At 38.2% G+C, this 13,658-nt stretch overlaps 1 protein-coding gene across 1 annotated transcript in view; it reads right to left on the bottom strand.

Moving 5' to 3' along the window:
- Positions 1-774: 774 nt before the first annotated feature.
- VCAN (versican) overlaps positions 775-13,658 on the bottom strand; it is a 36,004-nt gene continuing 23,120 nt past the window's right edge. Inside the window, exons 6-9 of the mRNA XM_010162682.1 lie at positions 3,571-3,715; positions 2,236-2,418; positions 1,617-1,757; positions 775-893 (exon numbers count right to left, since the gene is read on the bottom strand). Of these exons, the coding sequence (XP_010160984.1) occupies positions 1,627-1,757; positions 2,236-2,418; positions 3,571-3,715 (459 nt within the window). The 3' untranslated portion in view covers positions 775-893; positions 1,617-1,626. The remainder of the gene's footprint in view (positions 894-1,616; positions 1,758-2,235; positions 2,419-3,570; positions 3,716-13,658) is intronic.

Genomic DNA, 13,658 nt, shown 5'->3' with positions numbered 1-13,658 from the left:
TTATTTTAAAAGGAATATTGTAGGGAACTTACTGTTCTTTATTTTCACTTTTTTTGTTGTTGTTGTTTTTTTGTTTTGTTTTGTTTTTCTTTAATCCTGTGCCCAAAGATGTGCAAGGCACTTTGCAGAGATAACAATCCTTTCTGTGGAGAGGTCGTTTCAAACGTTACCTTCTACACTTACTGTACACACCCAGGTCAGTCATGGAGCTGACCAGGGTAAGAAATCATAATAGAAAACTCCTACGTACACACTGCACCAACTACAACCTATAATCTCTTTGTGCACACACTTCTTTCTAGAAAGCCAAGATTCTGATTCTTCTCTAAGTCACACGGTTCTCACCCATCTAACCGCAAACAAATGATCCTGTTTAGCAGGAATTTTGTTCTCCTGGGAAATAGCAGTTGAACTGAAAGATGGTTCCAAAAGTGGAGCTCAGGGGCTAATACTGCACTGGCGAGCTCTTTTAATCTTCTTTGCATGGGTAAAATAACATCCAATAAATTAAATCAGTATGGCTTACTTCATTTATTTATGTACGCTTCACAGCTGCAGCATTCATACACAAACATTCATTACTTTATAAAAAGATTAAAAAATGGTTATATATACAAAATTATTTACTTTTTTGATTTTTGTTTGTTTTTTACAAAAAAAAAAAAAAATCCCCCAAACATCAGGTCTCTCTCTATTCTAGAATGCAGAGACCTGCAGTATAGACCTTGTGGTTAATGTTGTGAAAGTAATTATTTTTTATTATTATTTTTTTCTTTTCTTTTCAAAAAAGTGGCCCTGGTTGATAAAGTTAATGTTATTAGCACTTGGATTTTTACAGGCCCTCCTCGTCATACACAACTCCTCCATGCAGTCCTTTCTCATGAATGGCGAAGCTGAAATGGAGAGCAGAAAAAAAAAGTTCCACATTGCAGTCCCTAGTTCATGCTTCATGCCACTTTTATGTGCTCTGTCCAAATTTTGCATCACATGGACACAAACTGTACCTTGGATGGGAATTGGCACAGTTCCCATTAAAAAAAAAAAAAAAAAAAAAAAAAAAGTTATGTAACTTGTGTGTGTTTATCTTCACCTGATAATAACAAATTTCAGTCAGTGAAGTTATTTCAACCATTTCCAGCCTAGGTAAACAACATACAAACAACGTCATAAATGACTGAAGACCTCTGAGGCCGTTCTAACCATAAATATGCCCGAAATTAGTGTGACTTTTCATTTTATATACAGGATTTTAAAAACAACACAAAAACAACATTAAAATCATCTTATTTACATTTTCATTGGTGCTAAAATCGAGCTGTTTAAATATTGCAAAAGGCTGGTATATATCATAAAATGGTCCACACCGATGGCATATAGAAATCTAATCTTTATAGGCTGGAAATGGTTTCCTTTTATCCCCATAAGCATGTCTCCTCTTTTTTTTTTTTTTTTTTTTTTTTTTTTAATTTTCTGATAAACACCATATTTTTTTGCAAAAATGCATCGTGAATACCGCAGTCCGTAGTTTTCAAAACAATTTGATAATACTCCTATAAGTGATAGAAAAGGCACAGAAAGTTATGACTTTGGCTGAAATGGTGGAAATCCCCATTCACCATTTAGCTCTCAGCGCCTTGAGTCCTGCCACGTCCTGATCCAGCGATGATAATGTTTTGACGAATTTAATGATGTTCCCTTTCCTGATGAAGAATGTTTATAGTAGTATTTCTTAGAATAAGTCCTTTGGTATGTGGACGCTGCAATGAGAAGGAGAAAAAAAAAAGGAAATTAATTTAAAATTGTTTAACTATGAATGGGTTGTCCACACTTCACATTACTGTTCCATTTATTCTTGATTAGTTAGAGGGTTAACAAATTATTAACTGGTACTATGACCATGTTACAGATGGGAGAAGCATCTCTTACACACAGTTAGACCACAGTTGCAGAAAGAATTGTTAATATTATCAGGAATAGGTTGATTCTAGGGGCTCTTATGTAAGAGTGTTGTTTACTTTAAAAGAATCTTAGTGGCTACTGTAAAAACAGAAGAGGAATATTTTCATCAGTTTTGGAGGCCTGATGTTTTTTTCCTACAGAAAAAGTGAGCAGTACTGCTGTCATAAGCTGTCATACCAGATTTGCACTTCTCTTAAAACACATGTTCACTACTTATTAATCTTAAATTAGTCTGTTGTTTCTGATCCATCACTGGTTTGCTTTCAAAGAACTCACGATTCATGCAAGTAATTTTAGGCATATCCCATCTTCCATTCCCTTGACACCGGATGGTTGGAATATGACGCTGGATGAAACCATCTTTGCAGTGATATCTAATAAGGGAGTTGATTTCATAACGAGGTTTCATCTTCCCAAAGGTCTTTGCGTTTTCCACAACAGGAGGTTGACCACAAGCAACTAAAAGAAAGACAGAACACAACCCAAAACATCAGTATGTAAATGCACTTCTGAATATGGTACTGACCTCTAAACCCTGGCTAAGGGAAGATGTCAAGGGACCTCAGTTAGAATCCCAAGAGACACATCCAAATAAGAACAGGGAGATCAGTCTTTTCTGTAGTTCTCCAGTCTTGTAGGCCAAATACAGTAATGATGAAAATTGAAAAACAGGAGATAGTACGGTTAGTACTGCCTTTTTGGTTTAAATTTCTGAGGTAAATTTGAGCCAAAGGGGTTGGCATACTCCACAAAGCAGTGATTTTCACTGGAAAGCTGCAAAACCTGAATACCAGTGAAGTTTTCACAGGCATTTAAGAAAAAAGTCTCATTTTCAGTACTTCTCATGTCTTCCTCAACAATAGACTATTTAAAAGCACTTAAAACTGATGGATCTGTCAAGACCCAGAGAACATGTTAACAAAAAGCTGTAAATGGTAATTGGGAACAATGGAGTGCACACAAGATTTTGGCTGGTTCTTTACTTTCCCAGTCTGAAGAAGCAGAAGCAATTCCTAAAGTATTGCTGTACAGCTCCTGGTAACAGTCAGGTTTCCTCTAAGTGTCAGCTCTTAACTGTGTATAATCCAAATGTGCTTTTCAGATTCCAGCAGTGCCATTAAACTAGATAGTTTTGGAAAAGGGGAAAACAAAGGTCAGCATTACTTGAAGGGTGAAAGGTATGCCTCAACTGAAGTTGAAGAGCTAACCATGTATCAATGGTCAGCTGTCTAGTCTGACTGCCTACCAATATTCTGCTGCCCACACACTTCACAGTCATGCCATCTCAGGAAAGAAGAGTTGGTGATATTTTGATGGTATGCAAGTAAAGCAGGCCTGCTGGGTAGATGAATGCCTCTTTTGCTGAGTTCTGTACCCAAAAAGAAATTTGCCTGGTTTTAACCTAGAGTTTCAACTGTGTACACTTTCGTGTCTGACTCAAGAACAGATTAGGTAGAGATGTAATGTGTGGATACAGACAAAGGACGACTTTGTGAAGCCAACTCAGTTGAGGGCTCACTGTACTGGTCACCAGAAATCAGCTAGAGTTTGTCATTTTAACTTTATAAACTCTAATTTAAAAATTATGCTATTGTTATGGAAAGTTTGTACCTGTTCCTTTCTTGCAGGTATAGGTAAGGTGATAATTGCATGGTACATCATTCCACTGCCCATTCTCATGCCATATTATAACAACACAGTCTTCTCCAGCAGAAAAGAAGCTGTCTGGCTGGTTTGGTCGCCAGTTCTCATATTGCTGCAGAAAAGAGGAGCAAAACCATTATTCCCAGTGTTGGAGTATATTTACATTCCATTTTACAGAAGAACACAAAATGTTACCTTTGGTGAAGAGCAATCTCAATTGTTTGATTCAGGCTGTTAAGCTCGAACTAAACAAAGCTAGATTTATAGTATCCTCCCACTCTATTAACAGATTATCTCAATGGGAAAAAATATTCTGATCTAACTTCTCACTTACTGTAAACTAATGTCAGGTGAACAAAACAAAGTGGGACAATTCAGTGCAAGTAAAACCTGATCCTAAGTGTGTTGAAACACTTTCCTACACAGAGAGACATGAAGTGATACACCAGGAAATGCAGTAAATAGCCCATAACCTTCGTTAGTCCACATCTACCAAATGGCAAATTACAGGCTGAGTAGCTCCTCAGACTCAAATTATTTATTCTCTGACCTCATTTAATTAAGTCATTCGATGCGAAGACATGCAGAATTAGGTGTAAAATAAGTAAAGGTGTCAGAACATGCCCCCAGATCATTGCAGATTGATATTTCCATTTAAAAGGCCTAGGTGGCAGACTGAGCATATACAGCAGCCTTTCAGCTTTAGAAATGATGATCCAAATTCTGCCCTCTGTAGAAAAACTAACTCCAGATTTCTATGAATATATATATGAATAAAACCAGAAACTTGCACACAAGTTTTAGAAGTAGAAATCTAATGGTTGGTAAGTGAAAAAAAAAAAAAAAAAAAGAAAAAGAAAAAAAGAAAAAAAAAAGAACCTTCAAATGGCTGAAGAATATCTTTAGCATTTAAATAGTTTCTTAGCCCTGCACCTGGGACACACATCTGGCATATGAATTTGGGCAAGCTCCATTCTTTTGGATCCAAGCTGGCTCCACACAGGTCTGCACTTACTTAGCTACACAGCTCTGCAGCTTTCAGCTCTGCATCTACCTAAAGATGTCCCTACCAAGAGCTGCGGATGCTGGCTGCTGGCAGGCTGTGCACAGCTCCATGCATGGGCTAAACCCACGTTTATTCCACTGTAGAATGTGCTCTTCCAAGCATAGCTAAGCTCATCATTGCACAATGGCATTTTTGGATGAAAATTAGGGAGGATTCAGTCTGTTTTTTCAATCAATAGACAGGAAAAATAGAAAGACAGGGAAGTGTCACACCAACGGAAAATATATGCAGTAGTCCTTAGTAGGGGACACATAGCCTAGTGTCCTTGCAGTCAGCAGAGATGGAATAATCTTTATCCCAATTCTTGTTTTATCTTGATCCCAAATGAAGGACAGTTATTTGAGATTTTCATAGCGTTATGTAAAGAAAAGTGAGAGAATATTTGGGAAACTATTCTTAGTGATTTTCTTTGGGATTTCTGTTGTGTCACTACAAGAAGAATTTAATGAAGGATAAAAATAGATATCTGAAAGGACTGGAATTCACATAAACGCCAGACATTAACCAGGCAGCTAGCCCCTTGTATGGTCAAAATGACACAGTTTCTACAGTGCTTATATTTTCGTCAGTGCTTACATCTTTCTGTCTAGGGCTGGCCCATATAAATGTCATAAAAGTTTAGCTTTCTATTTTCTTAACTTTATGAAATAACCACTATTCACTGCCTGGGTGAATACATTTTAGAAATAAAGTTAACATACCCCACACAAGTAGTATTTACCTTACAATGAATCAAACTATGAAAAAACTGAGTGAAATACTTAACCTTTTCCTACCACATGTCATCTTACCCATCACAGGTTTTTAATTATCCCAGCAATTTAACAATCACGGTCTAAATAAATTTCTTCTGCACTGAATTTATTACCTTTAATAAAATGTCCCCCTTTTTATGTGGAACTAACTTAATTCCATCTCTACATTTCAGTGTTTAATAATCCTAAGCTACAATACACACTAACTCATTTATTCGAGTCCAGAATTCAGCATTTCACATTAGCTTGTAAATCAGAGTATGAGTTTTGCGAGCACAGTAGCCAAATACCATACACATGAGTCAAACAGGATCTACGGTGTGGGGGGCATCCCGCAACACCCAGTGCAAAAAAGAAAAGCAAGTTCTGTGTGCATCTCCTGAGCCAGCGAGAAGGAAAGCAGGGAGGAAGGAATATGCCCACACACACGGTGTGTATTAACGTAACTTTTCCAAAATGGTAATTTGGAATGGCTGCTGAGGCAAAGGTCTAGCACCTTTTTTACAGCAGAGATGGTTGAGGATGCAGGAATCTGATCAGAAAAGGTCATGCTAGCATGATACAGAAAGCTACTGCTTGTTAAACCGGGGATAGCTGAGTGCATGCACACCCCAAAGGCTTCAGCTTCCCAATGGTACTGTTCCAGATACCTGCTCCATCTCCTCTACATGGGGGGCTGTGATGCAGCTTCAGGAGCACCACAAAATAAAAGGCGTTGAAGGAAAAACAGTGCAGGTTTCACTTGTGCTGCAGGGACGACTGTCTGAGTGTTGCGAAGCAGGGGTAAGCAGAAATGAGGGATAACCTCTCATTTTCACCTCTAAATGTCTTACTACCCAACCCAACTAAAAAGTAAGACTTGCTAACGTAAGTCACGATTGGAGGCATGGATGGCTACACTGCTTAGACTATGGGCAGCAACTTCTTAAGCTGAGGCAATCCAATTGCTTTCCAGAATGTGCCCAGACATAGGGACACACAGAAAAATTAAAGAAAACAACCAAGTCAGTGGTAGAAAAGTTTGATCAATAGCATCCCGAGAGCAAAGGCTTCAACAAGCCTTGCAGCTGTTTCTTGTGGAAATGATACTAGAGAGCTGTTTGCTTCCATAGGGATCAGAGTGTGGGAATGAAGGATATTTAATGGCTATTGGGGGCGTGTGAGCTGAAGGTGCTCAGCAGCTTGCCAGCTCCCACCCTAAGCACATATGCTCCATATGCTCTTACTTGCCTTACCATAATGACTCCAAAATTTATGTTTGCTTTGCTGGCAGGGCTGCAGGGTAATGGCAAAGGATTGTATCTAGGCCCTGTGGTTTATTCAAGAATGTCTGATATCCTCCAGCGTGACTTGCTGTTACCTCACATCTGATATCATCATTGCATGGATTTATTTTGGCTGAAAAACTCTGATTTTGCTTGGGTTTAGTGCCAGAATTGCTCAGTAGAGGAAGTTCCAGACTGCTGAATTGCTTTCTTAGGTCTCCACCCAGCTCTTCTGTAGTTTTTCAATTCCTTATTTAGCCACTGATAATGGAATAATGATACAAAAAGATTCTCACAGTTTGAGTGCAATAAGTTGCTAGACAAATAAACTAATATTTTGCTTTCCTCCAATGGATTACATTTTTGCATTACCATGAGCGTGATTCTGGTTTTCACTTACACTAAGTATAAATCAGGGGTGACTGCACTATCTCCAGTAAACCTACATCAGCAAAAAATTGATGGGAAAGAACCAAATCCCATAAGTCACACACTGATTTGTACTGTTTGTTTTCAAAGGTAGCGCTTACAATCTCTCATACCAAATATGCTAATTGTAAAGACTCCTCTACCCTTACAATAAGTGCAGTAAGCACCTAAACTACTCAGGCCATAATTATTCTGTAGGGAAACGCTCAAAATATCCTGAACAAAATGCCCTTTTTGAAGTGGCTATGTCATTTAAGATCCTTGCATTTCAACGCATTGCTTTCTTTTATAAAAACATCTTGTACAAAAAGAAAAAGAAAATTAACTTAATTCCTTGGCAACATGTACCATCCAGGTTTGTTTGGATTTTAAGATCACGTCCAAAAAAGATCAGCCATATTCACAACTGAGCCAAAAACTGCTGGCATCATTCCAGCCACCCTGCTGCTAGGTTATATCTTCATATATATTGTTATTGTCTCAGCAGACCAATGAAATGTCATTAAGGAGCTCTGCATTTCAATTGATAAAGCTCAAGACATCCTTTTCCCAACAACCAAGCTTCAATCGACACCTTTAGCAATACTCTCAGCTGTATCATTCTTAAGATAGGTTTCTGAAAACCTAAGTAGATCCAAATGCTAAGTTAATACGTGGACGAAAAGCTGCTAAGTATTTTAGTATTCAGCAAAAATACTAATACTGACTGACCGCACAGAGGGACCTAAAAACTATTAGTAGCCTGGATTTTAAGCAACATTTTCATAATACTTGCAAAGTTTTCCCCTGGGTTGAAATGCAAAGCACTCCCAGACTGTACATTTTAGGACATATAATCTTAATTATGTACATGACTCAAAATGTACTTCAAAAGAGGTTTGGCCCACTGCATTTTCTCCTCCAGCTATGAAGCGCGATTTGCTGAGGTGGCTATGAGGAGGGAAGTTCAAAGCAATGCCAGGGAGTGAAGGCTGGAAGAACACACCTCAGGCTCAGGCAGACACCACTGCAGCAGCCACTCTGTAAAGCTCTCAACATCCATGATGGCAAGACACTTGGGGGTTTTTTTATTAAAAAATTGAGGTTTCTGTTTAATCCTAACTGCAGGACCTGTCCCTGGGAACAGGATTTTGGTCCCTGTACATTCTTTTGGTCCTTTGGGAGCTACACTACTAATCTGTCTTCCCGTCATTTCAGGCTGAAAACTGGAGCTTCTGTTATGCTTTTTATGCCTTTAATTATAGTGTAAGAATTAATTAATCTTTCTGGTACAGTTGAGGGGTTTTTTTTTTTGTTGAAACGAAAGCCCACGCTGAAACACTGGATCTACTTGTTCTTGCTTTCTCTGCTAAAGAGCACCAAAAATTTTCCTGCAGAAAAAGGGTGGATGGTCCATGGGTTAGAGCTGCAGCTGAGATGGGGTTCAGTTCTTCAGGCTCCCTACATGGCATTAGACAATGCACTTGGCTGGCTGATTCCCAGTCTGTAAACCAGTGACAATATATTCTCTTGCCTCACAGGAGGAGCTTGGATATGATGGTTATAAAAGCCCATGAAGACATTTTATTAAGTTCCACATTTTTTGAGAGGATTTCCTTATATGGCATTGAATTAACTCACAGCCATAATCTGCAAATTGGGTGACAAGATGACTTTTCACATAAATTAAATCTAAGAAAGCCAGGATTATAGCCAGAGCTGTAAAGCAGCTAACTTTATTAGCTAATCACTACTTTTTTCTCTTTCAGATGGTTGCTAATTAAACTGAATGAGCATGGCCTTCCCATCACGAACAAGGTCCTACCTTGTGGGAGATTTGCTATTTAAATTTTCAGATAACCAGCCTTATTTGAGGCACTCATTTCCTCATTAATGTGTAATCCATAGCTCTTTCACATGTTTGCACTGCCAAGGTGAATCTACTAGTAAACAGTATCTCAGCTTTGTGACACTCATTTGGTAATTTCAGCCATTCCTTTATCTCCAAAAGACACATCAGGTGGCTGAGATCAATCGTTTGGATTTCACATTCCAAAATAGTCAACAAGCACTGTGTTTAATGAAGCACAACAAAATAAACTACTGATGCAAACAAAACTTTACTGCTTGACCTCCTTATTGTGTAAAGGCCAATAATCTTTTGTACATAACTAAAGCTAGGAAATAATTTACTTTAAATACACCTATTTAGATTTACAGGGTTAATGCTTTTCCTTCTGGGAAAAGGAAGAATGTTTTCAGCATGTTTAAATAAGCTTAAAGTATAAATCTGTCTTGGCAGTTTTTGGCACTTGTGATTTCCAATGTGATTTTTATTTTCTTTCATTCTGGCTCCTTCCCTATCTGATTGCTTCTTAATGCAAGACTAATGAGGCAAAGCAAAAAAACAAGGAAAGATGTAGGGACTCGCTGACTGGATACTCTCTGTGCCATTTCATTTTGGAGTGAAGGAACATTTCCTGCCTGGTATTTATCACTAAACAAGCTGAAACTACCACTTCAAAGCTTACAAGCTATTGTTCTTTCCCCCTCCCATAACTCTGCTAAGGACAGGAATACACTTTTTTCATGATAGCAGACAAATTCTTAGAGATCTTTATCAGGACAGCCCCTGAACAAGTCCCTCACTGTGGAGGTTCTGTTATAATTGGATAGTTTAACTAAAAGTTACATCTCACTTTCAGTAAGTCCTGGTAATTACTCAGTTTTATAGGTTGGCTGAACTGCAACGAGATCAGCACAACATTAAAATGAGCATATGGATCAGTTCTGAAAACCTTTGTTTGTGGCTCATGCTGTTAAACAGCACTGATTCTGTTACATGAGACACTCATGGGAAGTTTGAAAGGGATTGCATTTCCTTTCGATAGAAAAAAAAATCAAACAGATTACTGTAAAGATTTGGCCATGTCTGAAATACTTCCATTAACTTCACACAGTATTTAAATGCGAAACTACCTTATAGCATAGGCTCTGTTACACTTAATTTCACCCCAGTGCTGCAAAGGATTTTTCTGTTTAATTTTATGAATGGAAGCAGTCTGACAGAACTCACCAAAAGCATTCACAAGATTAAAAACTCAATTCAGTGAGTGCTTAAGCATATACCTTGCTTTCAATTCATAGCTGGTGCCCTACACCGTATAGGTTGATCACACACACAATTCAGACATGTGCTAAAATAACTTGCTGAAGGAGGGACTAAGCTTAGTGTGCTGGTAAATCTTTGCTGGGAGAAATTCTAGTAAATTTGAAGACAACTGCTATATTTTAACTTATCTACAAGTACACACAAAAATCACATGTCATGATCCTGATATTTTTTATATCATAGTTGAATGGCTTCCTTCAAGCCCTTAATCTGGGCTTTATTTGCACGGGATGTGGGAAACTGGCAGGATTTGGATCAGGCAAGCACCCAACACACCCAACACAGTGCAGAGTCACACTGTGAGCAAGGCAAACTCTCAGAAGGAGCTTTGCTAAGGACCTTTGCAAAAGATTTCAATCAAAAAGCTTTTTTTTTTTTGGTAACAGAGCAGTGGGATGTACTGAAAAACTCTTTGATTACCTATGCAACAGCTTGCGAAAAAAAAGGACTCTGAATAACAGACACTCATGTATATCCATGAATATCCACAAGCACTGATTGCAGATTGAATAAGGAATAAGATCTATGCAAAAATACATAACTTGGGAAAGAAAACAAAGGAATATAAATGAAACAAGTATAAAAGGCCAGCTGATGAAGCTGAAACCTAAAAGCAGTATCGATCCTATCTTTTAGGGAGAGTTAAGAGTGTGGTAGAGCAGATGACTAGCTCTTTTTTTAAAAAAAAAGCACAAACAACAAAAAACCAAGAAAAACCCCAAGCAATAGCATAGTGTGACAACTTTTTCTTGAAAAGCAGAAACCACTAAGTATGGCAAGAAGCTCCCACTAGATGGCAATGTCTACTCACTACTGAGTCCAGATGCCAACTTTTGAGTAGTTCCAAAACAGTAATTATTCAGAAAAATATATTTCTTTTATTAACTCTTTAAAAGCTAATTGAAGCCAGTGGATACAACTCCATTGGCTTTTTTCGGCTCTGTACCAATCCATCTTAGAGTAACAACTTTCATCATAGTTCACACAATGTATAGTTCAGTTTTGTGGGTACGCTGTGTGTGCTGGGCTTTCACAAGTCACCTTAGTACAGAGACTGAAAAATGAGTGGCAAAGAGCTGGTGAAATTCTCTTGCTAATGGGCAGGTGGTTTACTGGGGGAGAAAAGTATGGTGGGGTGTTAAGTGTTGGTTGGTATAATACATACTATTTTGGAGTCACACTAACATAATTATATATTATCAACATAACGCAAATTGCATGGGGTGTGACTTAACTCTTTTTGTGCACAACTACCAGGAGAGCCACTGAAAAAAAGGAAAGTCCTGCACTTTGTCATTTATGTCAACAATTACTGCAGGTTTAAAGCTGTCCAAGAGTTTTAGCTCAGAGCCAACCATAACGAGGCTCTGAAGTAACTGCTGACCCCCCTGCTAAAAATGAGACAAAAAACCACTTTGTCCAAGAGGCCCTCCTTACTGCCTACGACATACTGAACTAAAAATATTCCTGTCATTAATAACATTATATAGTTCTCCTCCATTTAAATGCAGGTCAAATGAGCATCTTAAAAAGAGGCTGTAATGACTGACTGCAGCACAAAACCAAAACATTTGGTAGATTTAAAATCTCCTTCTCCAAGGATCCTGTGGGACATGGGCACAATGAGCTTTTTGTTTGCAGCTGACTACAGTACTTTTTAGTTTGTTTGCTTTATTTAACCCTCAGAGGCAGGCTCCTTCCCTACAATACTCCATGCCTTTTGAAGGTTTTTGTGTTCAATAAAGTTACTCTTTCTGAGAGGGGTGCAGTTACAGATTTGCTCAAGTTAAAGCATTCTGATTCACTGACCAATAAAGGAAGGAAAAGAAAGGGCTTTGTTTTTGCCAGAACTAAACTTCTGTTTTGTTTTGTGGGTTTTTTGTTGTTTTGGAGGGTTTTTTTCTTATTATTTTAATGTAGCTACCTAACACTGACAACCTGAGGTCCAGAACTGCAAAACACAAAGCATAAACGCTCCTGTGCCAAAGGGAAGAAAAACTAACACAGAGTCTCTGGACAGTTTTAAAAGTGGCAATATGCCCCATTACTTTCCTAGCTGGCAGCATTCTCCAAGTGACAGACAATCTGGCCACAGACACTAGCCAGCTCCTTATTACAGCACTAATCTTATGTAATGGGAGTGAGCTCACCGCCCTACAAAGCACTAATTATCAACAGCATTTTCCAAAGGATATGAATAACTCCCCTTGTGAGACGGAGGCCCAAGGCGCAACCCCAAGTAGCTATATGCGTTTAATCCATAACATGAATAGCTCCAGAGGACTCCTTTACCACTGTGCCTGTTCACAAGGGTCCTTAACAGTGAAACACCAGCAATCCAAATACAATGGAGAAGCTGCCAAAAGCAACACCAGATTTTTTTTTCCTATTTGGATGGGTGTGCTTTACAGCTGTAAAAGTTACCATTCACAGAACTAAGTGAATTATTTAAATTCAATTTCCCTGAGACATTTTCAAATGTCATATTGTGTTGACTCTTCCTTTGATCAAGCCAATCATTAAATGACTCCACTGATAATGTTAAGTTTTGGTATTTTGCAGTTTGTACTATATCAAATTTAAAGTATACAAAGATTCAAGTAGGCACGGACAAATTCCTCTGTTCACATAGTTGCGTGAGTATTTAGGCCTTGCTTTCGTCTCCTGTATTACTGTGATTTTCCCAAACATATCTGTTTTTATTGCTTCTAGCTTTTTATGATAATTGTGCGATGCAGGTTGTCCATGATTCATCCTTAAAGAGTTGTTCACTGTCACAGAAATGCTGGGAGAAAAGTCTACAGAAAAGTTCAAGAATAATTTTGATTTTGTAATTTTTAAAATCTAAACAAAATCTTACATATAGCCATTTTCTTTCCTGTGTAGAATGTAAATCAGAGCAATACTATTGCTTTCCCACACCAAATGCCAACAGAACTGGCCTATAACTACAATGCAACAGAAGAAAAGCAGAGCTAACAAAATCTGTTTTTTAAAATATTATATTATTTTCTTCTGCCTTTTGCACCTGTCAGTGTAATCATATCTGAAATGTGTTGAGCAGAAATTGGCTTGATTTTCAGGAAGCAATGAATAATGAAGCTCTCAAAATTTTTGGGGTGCTGCAAGTTCTCTGAACACACATCAGTACCTGCTCTCACCTTTGAGACAAATTATCTGAAGTTAGGGACTAACAGATACATCAAAATTTGCAGCTTACAAATTCCCTTCCTCCTGGTCCATGCGATCTCAGATGTTGCTGATATTCCAAGCCCACGCCTGTGGCATTGGACCCTAATCTCCAGCTCTCACTGAAATTGCACTACAAGTGAGGATCTAGGTTTTCTGAAGGACTGTTTGCTTTTTACGTTGTACTAGCACAGCTGCGA

This window comes from Antrostomus carolinensis, unplaced genomic scaffold (genome assembly GCF_000700745.2).
Source record: "Antrostomus carolinensis isolate BGI_N321 unplaced genomic scaffold, ASM70074v2 scaffold15092, whole genome shotgun sequence".
NCBI lineage: Eukaryota > Metazoa > Chordata > Aves > Caprimulgiformes > Caprimulgidae > Antrostomus > Antrostomus carolinensis.
The sequence above is the reverse complement of the archived record's forward strand: the minus strand, read 5'-3'. Positions and strand labels throughout refer to the sequence as shown.